Consider the following 22,853-nt stretch of genomic DNA (forward strand, 5'->3'; position numbering starts at 1 on the left):
GATATGAATTGGATAAGATATTTATTGTTGCAAAACACGTGCACGAGCCTGCATGTCCTGCAGTGCCAAGCTGCAAGTACACACCTCGTCTCCACTTCGTCATGTGATCGCATTCTACCCGCTACCTCTACACCTTCCTGTCATGCACAAATCTTTTCCCCACCCAACCTCCTTACTGACCTATGTACATGTCTGCTTGCATGTCACAAGAGAGAAATCGGACCGAATTTCGTTAAAATGCGATCACTGTCACTCTCATCGAAGATGTCACACTCCGCCCTTAAGAACTCTGCACAACATAACAAATGAACAACTTTTTATTTTCTATGGCAAGAAATTTACAGCGGAATGAACAGGCAGACAGCCTTGCTCACAGTCAACGCTAAAGTATCTCCTATAGTCAGGCCCATGTCTTCCTCACACGCATTACTAACTGGTTGTGTCCCTAGATGAATAAATAAGAAACGACAAAAAACATATATACATTATACAAAAACGTTGTCAGAGACCTCACTAATTAGCTACAAGATTGAAATATGTCACTTCTGATATTTAAAAAAACAATTCACAAATTAAGATTTCTAAAAATCTCACTGAAATATGGATAGAAAAGTAAGACAAATTCAAAGTATAGAACTTACTAAGCACAACCAACTTATGTGTAAAATACAAATATTGAAGACAGTCGGAACATGCTCTTCTGTCTATATTTTTTACTTTCCTGGTGTTTTATTTGTTCGCTTTATTTTTTCTTCTTTTGTTTTTTCTGCGCAATGAGCATTCTTCTGAATGGATACCTGCGCATTACAAATCGACATCATCATCATATGAAAGAAATATTTTTCTTTCGAAGTTTTTTTCATTAATATTAAACGATGCACCTTTAGGTACATGTAAATATAGCAGGGACAAACTGAACAGATTGGTCTCTGCAAACATCACAGACGAGATGCATTTACATTGCTCAAAACAATGAAAAAGCCATCATATTATCTACATTTTTATTAATCGTGTTTGTACCAACAGTGAGCAATACCTTCAAAATCGTTTTTCGTGACGTGGGGATGAACAGTCAACGTGTTGATGACAATCCAGGCTGTTCTTGTGCGTGCTAAGTAAAGCAGTCAAGTAAACAAAAATGCGTTTAATTGCAACATTTCCACACGACAAGGCAGAACTGAACAGTAGAAAACATGCAGTGCATGTTCAAACCCTGTCCATTGTCAACAGCCCTGGGAGGGTTCATTGCCGGTTTCTATGCGCATTTTCAATCATGCCACAGAGACGACGATTAAGTAGTCGACCAAGGGAGGGTCATTGCATGGCTGCATGTATGTAGGTATTTGAGAAACTGGGAGAGCAATCTTTGGTCAAAGTCCGCCCTGTCCTGACACATGCACACTGCACTGCTCGTCTTGCATGGGTACAACACTATCTGACATGGACAAGGTAACAGTGGCCACAGTTGTCTTCACTGACGAATCTCGCTTTGCCAAGTCCTTCCACCCACGATGAACCATTCTGTCTGGAGACAACAGGGAGAGCATTACCACGATCCCACTGTGGTGGAGCATAATCGCTATGGTGGTGGATCCATCATGATGTGGGGTGGGACGGGGGATAGCATACAGAACTTCCCTCTGGTGCAAGGCAACCTGACAGGCATGACATGCAGTGATAACATTTTGAAGCTTTAGGTTATGCAGGCCATTGGACCAAGCCCCGTTGTTCAGGACAACGGCAGACCACAAACGGCCAGGGTCGTCAATGAGCAGCAACAAGTCAGCCACACGGACTGACAGGCCTGTTCCCCAGATCTGAATCCCATTGAACATCTGTGCCAGCGACTTAGAGCCAACCATTCCCTAGCAGTTGACCTCGATCAGCTGTACCAGTTTCTTCAGCAAGAGCGGCAAGCGATTCCTCAAAGAACTCTGAGAATATTGGTTTATTCCTTAAGACAATGGTGCCTTGCGTGCATTCAGGCATTCACATATGATGATGCTTTCTTTTTCTCTGTCATCACTTTCCTGAATTTGAAAACAAGGGTCCAAGCTCAAATTCTTGTTGTTAAAATGTGTTTGAATTAAATTGGCTAATAAGGTTTCATTTACTGAATAAAGAATCAATATTGTCTGTGTTAATTGGCACGAAACTGATTATACAACTGGCCTTTCCATTGTTTTGAGCAGTATATTATGCCCATTATCACTATTAATATTATTAGTTCAATAAACAAAAAGCCATTTCAGTGCATACCTACTAAAATGCATAGCAATATTGTAAATAGTCACTCTACTTAAAAAAAAAGTATGCATTAGCATGAACTACTTGAGTGAAGAAAAAGGATGTGTCCTTACAACAGTAAGGTGTTCTTTAAATTGACATGATAAATTAAAAATCATAGAACATACAAACACAAATGCATAGTCACACAGAAGGCCAGGTACTGTGACAAGTTTCCAGTACACTGAATGAAAATGAGATCACAAAGAGTATTAAGGATAACAACTGTCATGCTAGTTTAATTGTTCAACCCAAACAACATTCACATCTTTGCTTTTATCTGGCAGCATCCAAGTTTCTTAGTTGTTTCTCCAGTCAAAGACCTTGCAGAATACTTTCAAGATAGCAAATAAAATTACCCTTTGGAAAAACCTACATACTTTTTTTTGACTGTCATCACCTAAAAAATATTAGCTCACCTCAACATAAAATCGATATCAAACTTAAGACATAACATAATGCATGAACTATGACATGCACTCATTTTTCCAATCATGGGGTAAAAAAAAAAACCTTAAAATAAAACTGCACACACTAGTGCTCCCTTCAGTTCAAACATGTCTTCATCCTATGCTGGGCAATAAATACTGAATGAGCCATATCTTCAAAATAGACTATGTAAAATATGTTTATACATGTGTATGTGTGCAAATTTTGAAAATAAACAAACATAGCATATACAACCATTAGCCCCATCCTTTCATAGTATAGTCATGATGCTTCAAGTCACACATTTAGTCAAAACATAACTGCAAAAGCATACTTCTGTCAGGTTGCCTGTATTTGCACTTTAGTTTTAAAGTCAAAATATAACTGGTATGACAATGTGATAACCAATGTATAACCCACTGGAAGTCAGCACATATTTAATGGCATTCACCTTCTCAACATGTTCTTTGTTTTGATACCATTATTATTATGTCTGTGTTTATATCTTTTTTTTTTTGTGAAGCACTTTGAGCTAGTTTTTGATGGGAAGGATTAATAATGCACAACATAAATTCCCTTTATTATTATAAATCTGAATGAGCTGACAGTGTCATAGGCATATTTACCCAAACAAATTGTAGCCACCCTTTAAAAAAAAAAAGGGTCATAACATACATTTTTTTTAAATCTCAGAAATAAAGCGTGGAATAAGAAAACCTCTGATATCACAAAGATCCGAAGGGACTTACGGTCACGAATGTATTGAAATGTAATCGTAATAGACTTGAAATGTTACCCTAAAAAAGACATACAGATTTACTAACAATGACATAATCATAATCAAGCTGTTTAGAGGGGAGGCATGTCAATCTTTAAGTTTAAAGAAAGCTCCAGTGTCATACTTTTTAAAGTGAATGTAAAGGTTTGTATTCCTTCTACAAAGTACAATGCTCACAAGTGAACAAATTTTTCATTCTGAATGATAAGTCAATAAGATTTAGGCCAACACTATTAACTCAAAGCAAACTTAAATGGCACCTAGAAATGACCATTAACTTTATTCTCACCTTTATGTTTCCAAGAAAAATGTAGTTACTCTACGGTGTCTATTAGTATTTGAATATATCAGGTCATTGGCAAACACAAATATAATGCCTGCATTGTCTTCAGATGGACATATTACTCAACAGAAATTTGACATACTCTGTTAATTGACAAGGAGAAAAAATGTTTGAAATGCATGAAAAAATGCATACAAGGAAAAGATTTATGGGATAGTGATGTCGGTGATTTTCTTTATGAAAAACAGAAATTCTGCCATCACTAACTGGGACCATGTACACTTTTTAAACTTTCTTATCATTATAGATAAGCTTGAAATTTGGTATGTATAACTTATAGTATATTCTGAACATACTAATACTTTACTGAGTGAAACCATGATTGTAAGTTACAATGACTGTTTTACAAATTTGAGCAGTGACAAAAATGAGTTGGAATGGCAGAAGGTAAATTATTCTTCCACAATAAGCAAGCTATCATACAGTCATTTGCTATGTATCTAACTGAACATGAATTTTACACTTTACAAATCTGGAGGATGCAATATATATTTGAAGTGTTTTCGTTTGCTTTCCAATATCATTGCTGAAGCAAATTTTGGTTCTGAGAAAAACAACTTTGAAAACTGTACAGCAAGTCTTCTAACAGATTTTCTTCCAGTTACTTCTATATTGCATGAAAAGTCTAAAATATTTTCATTATCATACAGCTTATAGTTAATCATTAGTTTTTGATTTTCTTGTTGCTAGAATTTCTGAAATTTTGCATCCTCCTCTTAGTCTTGCAATTTTAGACTTTCGCTGTGACCGACAGGAAAGTGAACATCAGATTACAAATTTTTCTATTTAAAATTATAAACTCCTAAACATGTTTTGTTGATGTATGCTGAATTTTAAGAATACAAACCTACAAAGTCTATAGAAATTATTAAATGCTTCATACCTAAGTACTCCTTCCTCTAGCCCAAAATACACACTTTTTAAATGATAGCTGACAAACTATCTTCAATAGCAATAAAATGTGGTGAAACAATGATTTTCCTCATGAGATACCTCCTCCAATTATTACGAGTATTAAGTCACCGTTGACTGAAGGCACTTTGCAATGTAAATGTTGATCAAAGGCATCCGGCTTTATGTTATTACAAAACTAACAGCCAGGAGGCTTGACCTCAAGCCACCAGTTGTCTGGATAAAGATACTTCAGCATCTCAATGTTTTCATGTGGTACTAGCATGTTCTTGCCATGAAACAGTATGGACTGCAGTGGGGCCTCCAACAAGTGAGCTGGCACAAAAGGCTGTGTATTACCTAACATTCTTTGTAAAGAACTAAACCAGCCACTCGGATATGCAAATTCTCCATCTGCAGACACTGTCCATAGATGCAGTGTTCCAGAAGCACTGTTAAATGTTAAATGATACTCTCCACCACCAAAATGACCCTTAAATGTCACTCCATGCTGTTGAAATGTTTCCTGAACCATAGAGAATGAAACTTTAGTGAATTCAGAGTGAAGAGTACATACATCTATGTTATTGTCCCAAGGCAAAATTGCGCCTTGTCGGAGAGCTCCCCACAACGTGCCATAGCACAAAACATAAGGCACATGCAGCTCACGAAAAACTTCATCTATTTTGTGTACCAGATACACCATGTCAGACTCAGTTGTAGAATCTAGATGGCAAGGAGATGGGAAGCTATACCACGGTTGGTGCTTCATATGCATGTTGCTGAAAACGTAAAAAGTCATCAGCAACGACACAACAACAAAAATAAACATAATTCCTGCAGCACGCCAAGTCATTTTTCCCAGCCATGTCACCATGCAGTTCCACATCATCCAGTTTTTACTTTTCATATCAGACACTTTCTTTAGTATTTACAGTCAAATCAAGGATCATATCTGCTGTTTTAAGCAGCAAGAACCCTTAATTCTTCTGAAATCTGTGACAAAGAAACATACAAGGCAAAATCATGAATAAAACATGTTCCCAAAGTCCTTACAATATGATACATCTTAGTCACCTGATAAAGTACCAATGACCTCTAAACTCATTCTTTTAATGAATATAGGCTAAATATAGGCTAAAGAATTACATTTGCAAACTATGAAATCACTAAGCAGAGGAATGTTTTCCAAGATTTACTGTATTTTAAAACATTAAATGATGAATAAATGGTTTTTAATTGAAAATGTGTCTCATTTGTATATTTCAATTTCATTTAAAAGTGAGCAAAGTCTGCTGTAATACTCTAAAACTTTAAAATGAACAATCCATTTAAACATCCATGATTGAAAATACTAAAAGAGTTTACAAGATCTGTCTACAGCTTGTTTAACCTACAGTGGTTTATCATGAGCATTCTTGATCTGTTCTTTTTAATGACTTCATCAATAAATGACAAACAATTGCAGATCTAAATCTTGGATTGTAAATGTGTAACTAGGCTGCACAGACAACTCTGGTCCTCCCTTTTTTTCCGGTCTATAGGATTTCTTTTCATAGTTCATGCACTTACTTTGACTATGTACACTTGTGGATAATGGACTACTGTGTTTGTTCAGTTTTTTCCCTGTAGTAGGCTTTACCCCTTTTTCTTTCCTTTATTATTATTGTCTAAAAAATGTCTAAACACTAAAATTTCTTTCAGTTTTGTTACACATATAGCTACTATGTATGCTATCTGCAAAACTTACTAAAACCTACCGAAGATTTTTTGCTTCACAAGGTATCTGCAGTCATCTACTTTCCATATCATAATCATGAAAAAAAAGTGTGTTTTTTTTCATTTTAAAATTACAGCATGTTGCAATATCTACAAACTGTAATGTTAATGTGGGTATATTTATATGAACGATTTTGTTTGCTACACTTAACAAATGAGCAACTTGCTTGCTATTCTAACAATCAGAAAACGAATTTCTTATAATGTGGCTGGTTTAGGTGTTACTTGTTGCTCTCTTTTTATTTTTTTTATTTTTTTCTTCTTCTTTTTGCTTAGTCTGTAGTTCTGGAAGTCCTCTTCCACATTTCTATTCCTTTCTACACCTGGGTATTAAAATAATATATTCTGCTCATTATGATAACTATTAGGGAAATACTGTTTAAACTATTGTCAACAACACATATAAGTAATTGATACGAAAAATTGCGTAACTCCTAAAACAAAAGGAATAATTGTAACTTTCCTTCAACCTGTTTAAAACGGTCTGTTTTGTGATCCCTTGCTGAGAACAGATAAATATCCACACAAGTCTGTGGATACTTAGGGAATCAAAACTTCTGAAATAACACAACTTTAACTTTTGTTTACATCCTATACAGATACAGTGTACCTTCTCACCAGTTGCAGACGTTACTCGTAGATGTGAATATCAGGCAATCCAAAATATCTTGCAGTAATTCAAAGATGCACTAAATTATTGTTTAAGTGTTAAATCAAGACATGACAACTGACATTTAGGACTTAAATCGGGTGAAGAAACAAGATGTTTACGTAAACAAGTAAACAAATTCCTGAATGGCAAATTATGGCTGCGCCAGACAAGAATCGATAAATTCTGAACAGTCTAGCATTTTTTTTAAATCACAAAACCTTCCAGAAATGCCTGTATCTTGAGCGTATTATATTTATCTTAAGATAGTGAACTGAAGAAATGTAGAAATCTTTCGTACCTGCATAAATATTGAAGAAATAGGAATCATTTCCTTCTATATGAAGATGCGGTTGCTGCCCAGTTACTCAACAGAGTATCCCACCTTGATTCTACTGACGAGAAAACCACAAACAGTTACGTGGAGAACATCATCCATTAATACGCATGCGCTGAACTGAAGTTCGCTTCAACGCATGCGTGTTACAGGAATCCTAGCCTCCGCGTAACTGCTCTGGTATGACAAGTGTGAAATAATAATAAATTTTGTAAAGCGCATACTCACACTTCTAAGGAGTATGCTATTGACGCATAAGAACAAAAATGAAACATGCACAGACATGAAAACAACATATGGACTATAGAAGAATAAACAACCGTACTATGACACGGACGCCGGTGCTCTCACAAGCAACACACATACACGACGTCCGTACGTACGTGTTCTTTCAATGCACAAAACAACGATAGCTTGAGGCTGTCCCCGTAATGTAATTGAGTTGCTCGAATGGCTCAGGAGTCAGGACTTACAGATTACAAAACACATATGCATAAATAATAGCTCGCCTCTACACAATACTCCATTGGCGACACACAGCTATAATGATACATACAATTTTTAATGTTTATCTTTGGGGCACTTTGGATAATGTTTACGGAAGAGGTGCGTTTTCAGTGCACTTTTAAAGGATTCAATAGTGGGTAGGTGGCGGATATGGAAAGGGAGAGAGTTTCTTTGTTTCGCTGCACAATAACTAAAAATCCTGTTTCCATATATATATATGTTGTTGTTTTGGTGACAGGAGGAGTAAGGAGACGGTCATCAGACGAGGAACGGATCAGTTGTCTAGCTGGGATGTAAGGGAAGAGCAGCTCAGAGATATAATTAGGGCAGGTGCCAGCAATTAAAGAATCAAGCACGGAGATCGAGTTTGTGTACTGGATGCCAGAGCAGATAGGAAGCCAGAGTAGAAAACGAAGGAGAGGGGTGGCGTGGTCCCGTTTCCTAGCTCTAAGCACCAGACGTGCAGCAGATCGTTCTGTGCTTTCTGGAGTTTGCGAAGAAGGTATACAGGGCAGCCAGCAAGCAAGATATCGAGTTGCAGTAATCAAATCTGGACAGAACAAACACACAGACAAGAGTGTTAATTGGTAGTGCGCGCAGAGAGAATGTGACGGATTGCACTGATCTTGCGTAGCTCATAATAGACTGACAGACAGCTATAACTTGTTTGGCAAGAGTCATGTCTGCAGCGACAATGAATCCCAGATTCCTGACGGAGGACGCAAAGGTGACGTGGGTTTTGCCCACCTTGTTGTGATTTGGTGGACAAATGAGTGAAAGATGGATTTCTTCTTCGAGAACATAGGAGGGCTTACGTTTTGTAATCATTGAGTTAAGTTTGTCACCATCCAGTCTTTGACTTCATTAATACAGACTTCTATGGTGCTTAAGGTGACCAGACGTTTCGGGGGCGAAAGCGGGACAGGTGCTGATGATGGTGTCGTCACGGTCAAAGAAGGCCAAAAAAAGTGATTTTTAAAGACAAGCGGGACATTTGATGGACTTGCCAGAAAGCCAGAAAGCGGGACATTGGGCGTTCCGCCCGATATTCAGGCGGGACACGAGGTCAAAAGCGGGACTGTCCCGCCTAAAGCGGGACGTCTGATCACCTTAATGGTGCTGGTAGCAGAGTGAGACCCAGCCGGTGGAGTGGAGCAATACAGGTGGATATCATCAGCATATGATTGATGAGAAACTTTGTGAAACTGGATGCAAGATGAAATTGTTTCATGTACAGAATAAACAGAACTGGGCCGAGTACTGATCCGCATTGAGGGACGCCACAAGAACGTGGAGAAGGGCAAGATGTTTGACCATCAACAAACACAGTCTGAGAGATATCAGTGAGATAGGAGTTGAACCACGCTAGCGCAGGTCCAGAAATCCCGTAGAGGGTGTGTAGTCTATGAAGGAGCAGAGAGTGGTCCATGGTGTCAAATGCAGCAGACAGATCCAGTAGAGTTAAGGCAGAAACATCACCACTGTCAAGGGCAGATGATATGTCGGTGGTCACTTTAATTAAAGTAGTTTCGGTACTGTGAAAAGGTCTATATGCTGACTGAGCATGGGGGATGAGCTGGTGCGCTTGAAGTAGGCCTAGAGCTGTGTCAAAACTATTTTCTCTATGATCTTTGAGAGAAAAGACGAGTTATATAGGCTAATTGCTATTCGCGCTTCTCACAAAAAACCAAACTTTATTTAAAACAAAATACAAAGACGTAAATGTTCATCGTAAACGTTAAAGGTAATCGCAAAATTAATTGTGGACCTTTTATTTCCTCTGCATGTATGATAGTGACAGAGCACTGGCGTATAAAGGATATATGTTCGTGGGTGGACCGATGACTGCCGAGACCATGCAACGCTTATATACCCTCTTGCGAAGTTCCAGCTAATTTGAGGAGTGGATAGCATATAGTCAGTAGTTAGATCAACAGCATCCGAACCCGAAGGTGGAAACACATTAGCTAGTGTGATACCCACGTGACGCTGCGCATTTTCTTCTTTAACCTAACCTGGCTCCTTAGAGGGTTGGGGAAGGTAAGACCAAGGACGTATATAGATATTAGTTAGTGGTAAGACAGGAGAGGTGTACAGCCCTCACAAACGCCCTGAGAAAATAAGAGTTCTTAAACTACACTCCTGCGGCCCTATGCTCCTCAAGGAGTAACAATAAACTAAAAACAGAAAACTACATTCTTCTACGTTAGAGGAACCATTACAACTGTTACCCTTTTTACTTGTAACATGAAGTATTGCACGATATATTCTCAAGCAGAATGCCTGAATGCATCTGTAAAAAGCATATTTATTTGAATGTATGAATTTTACTTAATCGTCAAAATGATCAGCTTGCTGGTTAGAAGAGGAAGATTCTTCTTTGCAAAATGTACATTCTCATACATGCAAAGATATGCATGCACATGCGCACACACACATAGACAGAGAAAAAGTTGAAATGCAATTAATTGTGTTTAATTTAACAAATCAATCATTTTGATAAACTATTCACAGCATTCAGACCTTCACTCTTTGTTTTGATTTGGTAAACAAGATCAAGAAGTCATTAAATTAAAACTTGTACCCAATGAAAGCTTCAACCAACATTTAGTTCAACATGAACCACATTGAGCAGAGAAGTATGCTGCTGTCAACATGACTGGTTTACTATGTTAACGTGCTAGTCCTGTCAGTTATTGAAGCAAACAATAACAAAACAATCATCTGATGCATTAATACTCTTTATAGTGTATATTTTGAGTTTCAAAGTGGGTACAGTTAAAATATACCAAGAAGCAGCCTATAATGGCCTTAAGTCCCCAAGATTCAGAGGCCCATTTCATTATCTGATGCAGTTTTGAAGACTTTAAAACAATTTTCATTTACCTACAGGTAATAATTCCATTAGCGATAACAATTTTTCACAATATGAAATAAACAGTCCAAGATCTCTCTCTCACACACATCTAAACACACATACATACAATACACTGCATATACATTAAGCTCTAAACCATAAAACCATTTTACACAAATAATAAAATGCTAATAATACACTGGAAAAAATACAATTTCTTTGACAGCAAACTTACAGTTCTCCTAATAACCTCCACTGCTATTTGCATAATGAGTCACATGGAGGCGAACACTAGTCACTTCCTCAAGTGGCACAAATTTTAATGTGTATGCAATTTAAGAATTGAAACACACTCCTAGACATCTGGATTCATGTTCACTAACAGAGTTAAAAGCTCCTTTAGTTTTTTTCTCAAGATAACCTGCAGTACAAATATTTTTAAATAGATAGGTTTAGCATATTGCAAGGTCTCCAACCCAGTCCCCATCACTAGTATTATGACCCATTTAGTTTTTGCAAGGTCTCAAATCCACTTCAAATAACTAATATCAACAATCAATTCTTGTGGTAAAGTAATAACAGCAGTATGACCCTATCAGTAAGAATGAACTGGGGTTCCTGTTCAATATCAACTCAGCCTTTCACCTCTGGTTATATATGTTTAACTAGAGGAACTTTATTTTGCAATGCATAACATGTACAGCGCAATATTAGTGCAATATATGCAACCTGAATGTATAAAGACTTGCTTCAATATATATATGTGTGTGTCCTACAAACTTTCCTCTCATTAAGTATTCTGGTAAATAATGACTAGCAATGTCAAATGTCAACAACACTGCAAAACTCTATGCTGCTAGTTGACACAAAGTTATTCTAAACATTAAGTTTATTGTGCTACTATGGGGAAGTTAGGGGGTGGAGAGGGAGGGGAACTCAAGAACTCTGTGATCTGCTACCTTTTAGAAATGCATTTAGAACTCTTTCAGTTTAAGTTCCTATAACAAGCACAATCTTTTCAAAGTACACTCTGCATGTAATAAAAACCAGAATAGTATAAAGAGTTCTTTGACCAAATTACATCAGAAATTATACTCTAATTATTTTTAGAAAATATAATAATTATAATATATTTTTCTGCACACATACTGACACATTTTATTTCACAAGCTTCAGTTTAACATAATGTCCATGACATGAATGCATGAGCAATTGAAATGGTATAATGGGACAGCACAGAAATGACACCCTTTAGATCAGTGCACCACAAGCATGCTAGCAGTTAATTTATAATTTCCATCACTCATAAGTCTTTCAGAGCTGCAAGCTGCTTTTCAATGTCACTGTCTGTTATTCCTTTCTTTGATGTCTCCCCAATCTTACTATGTGCTGCTGATGGAGCATTCAGCATCTGTAATCCAACAAGAATAAATATCCTTATCTGGAATTTATCATAAATATTTTCTCAGGAAACACTCATCTGCCTCCTTCAAGCAGTTTCTTAACATACATACTCTTTAAAGTATCTTCTTCACTTTATGTCGTTCCGTGTGTAATGCCACACTTTTGCAAGATCAAATAGACAAGCAGGTAGGAGAGCTTGCATGTTGTGTTCATCAGGAATAGTAAAACTAAAGAAAATCCCTTCCCCAACTCAGAACTACACATAAATTCTATCAGGTCAGAAATCAGGGATGCCAAATTATTAACTACATCTTGTAAGCTTTACTCAGTTATATTTATAGTCATGCTATAGGGGACTTTGTAGTTGTGCAAACACCATAGAGTGTATGTAGACTGCATAGCAACATTTTGGTCAATAATGAACAATATATTCAACAGTAGTCCCATAAGATTACAATGGAGCACCCTCGTATGGTTTGTTTTTGTCTGAAATATCGTGTACCGCAAGACTGTATTCATCAGTGCTCCATGATGTTCCTACAAGTTGCAGCTTGTTAATGTAGTGTGTGATGTTGCTAAGATGTAATACAGACAACACTGTTCTGTGTAAAAATAAATAAATATAAAAAATCGTTCATAATAAAGTCAGAAAAAAAATTAATAATTCTGAAAATGAATCGCATGTGCAATATGCATAAGTCTGTGCGGCTGGTTCAAAATAAGGCTGTGTCAGCTAGAACAAGTCAAGATTTTTCCTTGTCAAAAAAAATGTGTAAGCACACTCAAACCTTATGCATAATAGCAATTACACCTTCCTCTTTATAAGCATTCATATGTGATAAATACAACCAGGTATGAGCAAGCACAAACCTTGTCAGTGATTTCAATGCCAATCTCATCAAGGATCTGGTTAACAACAGCATCTTGTTCTTCTTCATCTCCAGATTCCGTTAGAATGTCATCCAGCGTGTCATTAACTGCAACAATCAGGCAGCATGCCAGACACAATTTTAAAAAAGTACCATAATCAGCCATGTTGAAATGGCGCTAGCATCTTTTGCTTTGTCATCTGTTACATCAGCCATATTTTACTCAAAGAGTGACATCAGGAACATTTTTCAAATTTAAAAACAAAAGTTTTCTCCATAGCATCTTATGGCTGGTATTATATATTAATGGGAAATAAAAAAATAAACTAAACTCACTCATTTCCTCTGACATTTCCATCTTGGTCGATTCTTTTTCAAATTCTTTGAGGACCTGCATTGTCTTCTGAGGATCCATTACTTTGTTCATTTGAGTCATGGTCTGCACACAGCAAACAAGAATTATCATAAACTGAATCCACCAGGTCCACAAAGTCTCATAGTGACTATATTAGTCACAAAGGTGATAAAGATACAATCTGTGATCATTTTTCTTTTGACCGATCCTAAACAAGTACTGATAAAGTAGAACGTTTTTTTTTCAATTTATCAATATTCCCTCATGTCTTTGTGTCAGTCTTGCATCATAAGTTCCCTTAAGCAAATAATCAGTAAGATCTGCAGCAGGCTAATTAAGCACATTAGCTCCACAAAGAAATCAAATACTTTCATAATCTCGATCTTTTCTCACCTTGGTCGTCGTACCCATTGCATTTGCCATTTTCATGTTTGAGTGCATCATCTGCCAAAGAAAAGTTCAAACTTCGTTCAAAACAATTAGCTCATTAACACTGTGCGCTGAACTTGAATGCTTTACAGTCTAATGAAAGTTTTCATTCACAAGAACTGCAGGTCTTTGCAAAGAAGCAAATGAAAATAAAAAAAAGGTATGATTTTTGTAAAGGTGACACTACACCTTCACAAACATAATCTAACATTGTTTTTATAAATAGATTATTCCTCATTTGCACTCATCTCTCCATTTTTGTTGAAAGTTGGTGAAAACCAAAGTGAACCACTGGAAAATTTACTGTCAAACATGAGGAAGTGTGCTTTTTTTAATACTGGGGGTTATAATAAAAACCAAAATGACAAAAACAATTAACTCACATGTCTGCCTGAAATACAATCTAAGGACTACAACTGCCAAATCTGTGATATAGTTACCTAACCTGTTAATGCACATAGCCATAATGGTTCAGCTTCAGCTAAATATAAAAAATATAAAATAAATACACTATATTTATTAACCCTCAGTGGCACAGTTGGTATTGTTAATGGAAATCTTGCTGGACTTATATCTGCATCACAATGCAATATGATTAAAGATTTTAATCTCAAAGTACCCTGTTCCTCACCTTTTGCTGGTTGCCAATAGACTGTATCTTGGACCCCATGGAATAGCTCTTTGTCCTCTGCTTTCTCAAGGCAACTAGCTGCTTTGCCAGGATAGTTGCTGCCTTCATATAAAAGTACATATTTATTGCAAAATTAAAAGACAAAATTAACAAAGATCGACAACATTAGCAATATTGCATGTACATGCAAGTCTGCGCAGGCACACACAAAGTATACAGTGAATCATAAGAGTGTGTGTGGGTTTGTGTGCAATCTATATATCTTTATGTTTTATAAAAGATTTATATAAGATTTTGATAAAAGACAATATCTTTGTATAATACTTTCATTATCTCAAACCTACCAAACAGGTACATATATCTAGTCTTAGCATGCGCTAATGAACTGGTTTTCAAAATACTAAAAAACAAAACTAATACTTAAGACATAAATCATCAGTTCACTTGGTCTGTTATTCTTCTTACCTGTTCTGAGATAGAGAAAGTGTGTGTGCATGTGCACGTGCATGCACGCATACATGCGTGTGTGTATGCATGATTATGCGGTGTAATGTGAGCAAAATATTTGCTATTACAAAATGTGGACTAAAAGCAAAATAAAAATTAACGTTAGAGATGTTTCAATAACACTGATGCTAAAAACTTACCTGCTTATTGCCTTGCTTTGCAGCTTTTTTAATCTCCATTTCCTGTTAAGAAAGATTTCATCAAAAGATCACCAAGTATTAATAAAGAATTTCTTTCTATTTTTGAGAATATCAATCTACTTTAAAGCAGCTGACTTGCTAAGAAGTTGGCAAGCAAAATGTGCTGACAGAAAATAACACTTGCTTTCCATCAATCTATCACTAGCATCAAATAAAAGCTTCTGACAGTCCGCCAGTAAGGTTTTTAAAACTATTTGATAAGACAAAGCAACGTTTATAGCAATTAATTTAAAAGAAATAACTGAGCATATCGGTTAACAGCACACAAATGTATGACCCTAAAAATGACTGAGGGAAACACTTAACATAGTTGAAGATACTGTATATAGAGTGGTCTTTGTTAAAAGTTAAAAGATGATGGAACATATGACAAAAGAAACAATGAGCTAGAAAGTGCAGATGAAGAAATTTACAAGGCATATATCTATGAAAATATTTTACCAATTTTTTCTCCTCTCGGTCAAGGGCGCCCCTGTCTCTTTCTAGATCACGCTGCTGTTTTTTAAGGATTTTGTCATTTTGACGGATTTGTTCTGTTAAAAAAAAAGCCAAATAAACATGTTCAGAAACACATATATGTATATCTGTATGTACATACAAGCATGCTGGTTACTGTCTTATTCCAGAATATTGTTCCATTAACAAATCCGAATAATATGAGCTATATTTCTATTATTCTTATGGGTCTAATTACCTTATTCTGGCATCCCTAAATTTTGAATACCCACATTTCCTGAACAACATATACATGCAACACCTACACATCTATACATGTGCAATCTATAAATTTTTGTATTTTATAAAAGATGTATTTAACCTTTGAATAACATAAAAGTTTAGGAATATTCAACATTTAGTCAAGCAATGCAGCTTGCCAGTCTTTGTGGTGTTCTTGGATCTTCTCATGCACGTTGTTATACAGAATTCAGTTTTTCAGATCAAATTTCTGGATCGTTGTTTTTTGTATAGCAGAACCCTCATTTCTAATAGCAGGTAAGGTATTAAAAACTCTGATTTCTTATAGTAGGAATTCATAAACTGGGGATTACAATACCAAGCTTTTAGTATCAGACTGCTTCAGACCTGTGTACATACATGTGATTATGCCTGTGTGTGTGACTGTTCAATCATCCTGGCCAGTAATATAACAATGAAAACGAATTTAGTTTGACATCCCTTTATCTCATAAACCATTGGCATCGGTAGTTCTTTTTTATAATTTGTTCTTGAAGGAAGAAATTCTTAAGTTTTAGCTACGATTAAGCTGATGCTCTTACTCTCAGACTATTAGTGTACCACTGCATTACTTACAAAATGTTGTTTATTATAATAAATTATTATAGTAAGATGGATATTCATGCATACACATGCATCTGATAATGGCTCTTAAAACGTACCTTGTAATTATATATATATATCCATTGTTAATTAGCAGTGGATACATTGGAATTTCTTGTCCCTATCTATTTGTAAGGTTTCAATGCTCCAAGCATTTGATTCTTTAAAGATACATTTTTTCCTATTATCCTTTCACCTCATCAATTCTTACTCTTTACCCTGTATGCATTAATTGCCTTCATCATCGTTACTATTATTATTTATTCTTCATTATTCACTCACTTTTACATACATATTTTACCAGAGGTTTTGGCCTTTTTATATTTTTTTTCCAAAATTATACAGTGCTTTTGAGCTTCCTCAGTATACTATAGACATGTTGCATCTGTTATTATTATCATCGTGTTATTTCTGATAGTTCTGTACTTCTATAGTGTTGTTTTATTGTTGTTATTATTACCAGACAGTAGTAATAGAAACTGATTTACTGTTACTTTTGATTTATCAATAAAAAATTTTTTTAACTGGGTCCAGGTTTTCGAAAGTCAAAATATTTTGTTTGTATTCATTTTGTAGTACTCTTTATCAACAGACTTGTTGACAAACTATGATTAGTTAAATTGTAGTTTCTCGTCGTACTAAATCGCTTGCCTGTAAAAAGTAAAAAGAAGAGCGATGAATGATAAATATCAATCAAAACATTTTAACTTACGTTCCACTGTTGGCTTTTTACCGAAGAAACTTGCCATGTTAAACACTGAAAAGAGTGACTCAAGTTGTTGTACACCTTAGCGTCAGCGATTCATGTGAGGTTGACAAATCCAGGAAGCGTAACTGTGACACTACATTCCTAGTTATTTCCCTTTTCATCTCAATGGCTCATCGGCTAAGTTTAGATTGCAGAATGTTTTCTTGCGAAATCTCCAATATGAAAAGTGATGATTGCGTTGCGCAGAGAGACCTATAGCAGCCTAGTTGATTCGTTGAATGAGGGATAATTACACCATTTACACGAGAAGACAGGCTTTGTGTCGCTGTCCAGTAAGTCCATGGACGTGTATATAGGAAGTTCGTGGTAAATCGCAGTTCAGCGCGCACTGTCGTAAAATGCTTCAGTGTGTAATACGATTTTTGGTATTGTTTCTTGTGCATGTTAGGGCTTGTGTTTCCTTTGTAAACACTGGCACACAGCAGGCATTGGCTGCACTGATTCACAACAGAATATAGGCCTACATCTGTAGACCTATATATAAGAATACTCGCCATGATCTCACATGAGTAAGAATTGAAATGGGAGGAGTAATAGTTTTACGATGCTTCTGATCTTATGTTCAACTGATGGGCGTAGAAGGTGAAAATGGGATCGGCGTGAGTGATGTAGTTGAAGTCAGAGGTTGAATTATGAAATTCATAAGGCCTTAATGGGTGGGGTTGTGATCTATGAATACAAAATGATGTAGCTTATTTATACAGTTTACGACTACTCAGGCAAATCTCTTTTACCACATATACCGTGCAGTCAAAGGGGTTGTAACGAATTCAATAAATTTATGCAGGATCGATTGCAACTTCGGGAGTATGAATTTAAACTTAGGAAAAATCACCTAGAGTGTCTACCTTATTTAGCGAGCTCTCAAGATGGCCATAAAGTTTCCCCACCACCCCAAGCGTACACATTCTAAACAACAGGCAGAGCTATTCTCGAAAACTTGCACAGTTAGGGTATTACGAACAAAAGAAACATGATTATGAAGTGTTTTTACAGCATGCATTTTCCGACTACGCAAGTCTTTTTAGCTCTACAAAACTTATCTACATCATCAACTTTTAGAATGAGACAATACGGTTTCAACAGACGCCCCAGGAAGGAGTAAAATGAGCGATATGAATCTCGCGACACTGAAAAGAATAGCAACGAACAGCGCGAGACTGAGGCCAACTGACCGTGGAAGTGAGAGATGAAGTGATTAAGATACACAATGCAAAGGCACGTCGTCGGTCATACACAGCCATGCAGTCCATGTTGGTAATGAGTCTGTTCCTAAGAGAACCGAGAGCCCTGAGTTCCAATGCTGACCTTACAGTTATGACACCTAACAGACTTTGGTATACGGGATGCACAAACAGTAATTTTCACTGCAAAATAGTTAAGGTTGTCTTTATAAGACATTCGCGGCCCACTGCTCCTCAAAGGAGCAGCAAAAACTAAAACTAAACTAAATTTATTAGGCATGAACAGGAATGACACTGGACTCCAGACAATGTAGCGTAGTAAACTTTATTCTTTTATTGTGCACGCGCCGCGTCAACTACAATTATTTGTTGGATGCAATAAAGACGAACATTAAACATGTCTAAGTACCTTCAACAAAGATTCAAGTGAACTTTAATATATAAAGTCTTAATTATTATAAATTTATCTCTTGTACATGCATGTAGAGAGAGAGAGGGATGAAAGCTATTTTAATGGTTTGTGTATAAACCGATATTAAGGCTATAAACAAATTTTAAAAATTCAAATATTAGGAGCATAATGGAATAACTTGTAATAATAAAGCGGTATGAGATAGATGGATAACGAAGCAAAATGAAAAAGAAACTAGTATACGCACTGTTTGGCGTCTCCATCACTCCTCCCCAATCTCACTCTCTGACACGCACCAAAGAACGTGTAACGGTACAAATTTATTGATTTTATCCCCAAAAAATTATGTTACTGGTAAATATATTAACTTTTGACATCAGCAACTTTACATTCAATGACCATATTTCAAATTCTAGTATAGTGACACTAGGAATGTGCAGCCGTAACTACAACAAAAAGCAGAATATCACAGACTTGGATGTTGAGATCAGTAGCTGCCGTAACGGCTGAGATTTCAATATGACAATAAAGGTGTTTGTCTCTGTGCAATTTTTCTTTGAAGGGAAATTGTTGCGATTCTGTGCCTTTGGCATTATCTTCACTCTCGTGTGCGATGCCAGTGCTTCTGACTAGACCTCACGTGTTCCAAGATATTCATTATGTCAGTTATTGTACACTCTGTTACGAGTATTTCTTTAATTCGTCTATTACAGGATACAGGTTTGTGTGGTGTCTGGTAGACATTAGTGTGTTGTCTGTGGCACAGTAGACATTAGTGTGTTGGCTGTTGCACGCTCTGCTATTCTCTGCTATCTTGTATCCTGTACTATTCTATACCATGTGCTGTACTTGGTGGTGGCGTGCAGCACTCTACACTTGCTGCGTTAAGCTAAATGTTTGTCTTGCTTTAGCTCGATACATGCTGCACGGTGCTGTAATGTGCTGGGAGGTGTGAACACACGGGTGGGCAACAAACAGTATTGCTATTCGTGCATGTCATTTAAATCATGACGGGACATCCACTAGAGTTCAACTGTCACTCATACCAAATTTCTACCGCCGGGAAAAATATCTGGTCGTGTCTGGTTCGTTTCCCATTGTGGGTAATGTCTCGGGTGACCCTGCACACTGTTTTTGCTGTTCAGCTAGTACTTGTCAATCGAAAGATGAAGGAAGTCGGGTGTTTGTTAACGACCAGTTATTCTCGCCATTAGACTGTTCTTTCCTCCCGTGCTCCGTCGTCCACGTTTGTGCACGCGCCGCATTAGCGCCAGCTTACAGACGGCCTGAAACACTTCGTCTACTCCCTGATCCATCAGGGCCGAGGTTTCCCAGTAGCCCGCAGCTCCTATGTCAGCCGCCACAGACATGGCCCTGGCTGCTTTGACCGGCCCCTGCTTGATGAAGCTGATGGCGGACCACGCCTTGTGAGTGTCACTGACAGTCGGGCAAATGACCTCGTTCTGCAGCCGCACGTCCTTCTTGTTGCCCACTAGCACTAGGGACACCGTATCGCCACAGAAATAACGCACCTCCGGGACCCAGGTGAGCAAAACGTTCTCCAGGCTGTCCGGGTTGTCCACGGAGAAGCAGATGATGACCACGTCAGTGTCCGGGTAGGCGAAAGGTCGCAAACGGTCGTAGTCCTCTTGACCAGCCGTGTCCATCAGCGTCAGCTCTATCTGCCACACAGATATGTTCAAGATTAAGACATAACTACATAAGTAGTTTACTTTGAATTCTCTATGTCCTCTCTCTCTCTCGGCTTCACAGGGCGGGATGCGCTTGACTTCCTCGCCTGGATTAACAGTGGGAGGCGCTGTCAAATGTGTGAGGCAAGATAAACATAGCTACAGGTGGGACACAACAAACACAGCAATGTGTGGGCGTGCTAAACGGAACTTTGAGACGTTGTCATAAAAAAACTCAGCCAGATCGGACGAATTAATAATGTCTGCTAAGTGTAAAAGGGCGAAGGGAGTGGAAAAGGAAGCTAGTTGATCACTGATCTGCTTCCTCCTCCGGTCAGAGCCGCACAACTAGCACTTGCTGCACTTCGTTTAATCATTTCCTTATAGACCCATTCTCTTCTCTGTAACACTCCATCACCATTCCTGTAGGCTGGGCACGCCTAGCGACTTCGTCATCTCTAGGTCACTACGCTCCAGCGCCGAAGCTTTATAGCTAATCTGTGCGTGCGTGCAGGCTTGCATGTGTGTGTGTGTGAGGGCATGTGTGTAAGGTGCGGGGTACGTGTGCGTGTGCACGTGTGTGAAAAGCACTGACCGTGGTAGTGCCAGAGACCATGTCCACCACCTGGGTGTCAAAGACTGTTGGAAGGTAGCCTTGGCTGCTATAGGTGTCGCGGCAAAACCGTTGCAGCAGACAAGTTTTGCCGCACTCGCCGTCACCTACCACCACAGCCTTACACTGGATCCTGTGAGTGGCTTCCTCCTCCACGGCACCGCCTGCTGCAGCAAATGACAACATGTTGTAACAGACATACAACGATGATACACACTCGATGCGAACACCCACTACAGCTAAGCGCGATGTGTATCGTTAGAGTTCAGTGTAACTCGTAAGTTGGTGTTGATTTGTAGACTTTAAACGTGAATGAATACATCTACATTTAATGAGGGAACACAGATAAAACAAACAAAATCCCTGTGATTATCCCACATTAGAACTAGCCTAATATGAGCACACTTCTTTGTTTCAGAGAACTAAAGTAAAGCTGACGCAGTTTAAACTCTCCCACTCAACCAGTCAATCAAAATTAAATGAAGAAGAGGAGACTTGTAGATCGTACTAAGCCCGTGAAACAGTTGGAGGCGCTGGGTAGATGCTGAAAGTTGGGAGGTAATGGCATGCATGTACAGTTACCCGCACTGCACATGGATGTGAACCATGATCAAATTATTGGTTGGATTATCTGCTTCGGTTAATTCGCAGGGGCTTCTAAAAGGTTGCGATGATGATGACAACGATGCATTCATTTATTTTCCGTGATATTGCACACGCGAAAAACATGTCAATAATGGCCGTCACTTATTCGATGAATACTAATTACACTCACACACGCGCGCACTACCATGTGTACACATCAAACATAGTCTTGAACATTCGCGGGGAGTAAAGGAACCAATTTGTTTAATTAGACTGTTTAAGCTATTCAATGTTTCCTCAAAACGATTTTTTTATAGTTCTATAAAATAAAAGGGTATATTTATATAAAAAAACAAGTATTTACTTATAAAAAAAAACAAAAAAAAAAACAAAACAAAACAACGTACCCCATTTTCCAGCGCCAAAGCAAGAGAAAGGCATAACGGTCTGCTGAGTGCTGTCGCCCCCGGTGTCCACACTGCCCTGCACGGCTGTTGACTGAACCCTGGAGGCCGCGAGGCCGGGGCAGCAAATATACGAAGTGCGGGGAGATAAAAATAAAAGCCGCCGTTCATTGGCCGCTCTCTGGCTAGCCATTCAATGAACAGCTATTTTCGTAATGCTGATTCAGGCCTGCTTTTAGCCTCGCACGCCATTATCTGCTGATATACTGCTTCATTGACAGCTGGCCAGAAAACGTTAAAACTAACCTACTCGATATCTGGGTGTGTACTTTTTTTTTTTGTAGGGGAGGAGCCGAGGAGGTGTATATCTCTGTCTCTCTACCTTCAGAAACAGCAGGGAGAAAAAAAGGGTGAGCTACCCCATCAAAAAAAAAAAAAATCCTAAGGAGGCAAGAATATTTCCCATTCCACCCCCTCCCCATTGTTTGAGGTGTGATTCTTCGCAAGCTACATAAAAGGTAGAGGAACATAGAAAGAGAACTGACAAATCTTTATTTTCGAGGGTAAAAAAATAAGCAAAAGTTATACTTTTTTAAAAAAACATTT

At 37.7% G+C, this 22,853-nt stretch overlaps 3 protein-coding genes across 4 annotated transcripts; all 3 read right to left on the reverse strand.

Moving 5' to 3' along the window:
* Positions 1-299: 299 nt before the first annotated feature.
* LOC112566411 lies at positions 300-7,598 on the reverse strand. Its single transcript, XM_025242586.1, has 2 exons — positions 7,457-7,598; positions 300-5,723 (listed from the first exon to the last, which is right to left on the reverse strand). Exon 2 carries the CDS (start codon positions 5,635-5,637, stop codon positions 4,927-4,929), a length of 711 nt encoding a protein of 236 aa, XP_025098371.1. The 5' UTR covers positions 5,638-5,723; positions 7,457-7,598; the 3' UTR covers positions 300-4,926.
* A 2,858-nt stretch (positions 7,599-10,456) lies between these two features.
* Positions 10,457-17,674, reverse strand: LOC112566783 (charged multivesicular body protein 2b-A-like). Its single transcript, XM_025243140.1, has 8 exons — positions 17,302-17,674; positions 15,693-15,784; positions 15,192-15,233; positions 14,545-14,646; positions 13,878-13,928; positions 13,466-13,568; positions 13,131-13,237; positions 10,457-12,267 (listed from the first exon to the last, which is right to left on the reverse strand). The coding sequence occupies exons 1-8, from the start codon at positions 17,336-17,338 to the stop codon at positions 12,160-12,162; spliced, it is 642 nt and encodes a 213-aa protein (XP_025098925.1). The 5' UTR covers positions 17,339-17,674; the 3' UTR covers positions 10,457-12,159.
* Positions 17,675-18,853: 1,179 nt separating this feature from the next.
* On the reverse strand, positions 18,854-22,504 carry LOC112567132 (rho-related GTP-binding protein RhoA-B-like). 2 transcript variants are annotated; one of them, XM_025243678.1, is made up of 3 exons: positions 22,251-22,504; positions 21,241-21,425; positions 18,854-20,636 (listed from the first exon to the last, which is right to left on the reverse strand). In XM_025243678.1, the coding sequence occupies exons 1-3, from the start codon at positions 22,438-22,440 to the stop codon at positions 20,142-20,144; spliced, it is 870 nt and encodes a 289-aa protein (XP_025099463.1). In that variant the 5' UTR covers positions 22,441-22,504; the 3' UTR covers positions 18,854-20,141. The 2 variants fall into 2 exon arrangements, with proteins under 2 accessions (XP_025099463.1, XP_025099465.1); XM_025243680.1 differs by having other exon boundaries at positions 21,241-21,422; positions 22,251-22,494.
* Between the last annotated feature and the right edge of the window lie 349 nt (positions 22,505-22,853).

Source organism: Pomacea canaliculata, linkage group LG6 (assembly GCF_003073045.1).
Source record: "Pomacea canaliculata isolate SZHN2017 linkage group LG6, ASM307304v1, whole genome shotgun sequence".
In the NCBI taxonomy this organism is placed as follows: domain Eukaryota; kingdom Metazoa; phylum Mollusca; class Gastropoda; order Architaenioglossa; family Ampullariidae; genus Pomacea; species Pomacea canaliculata.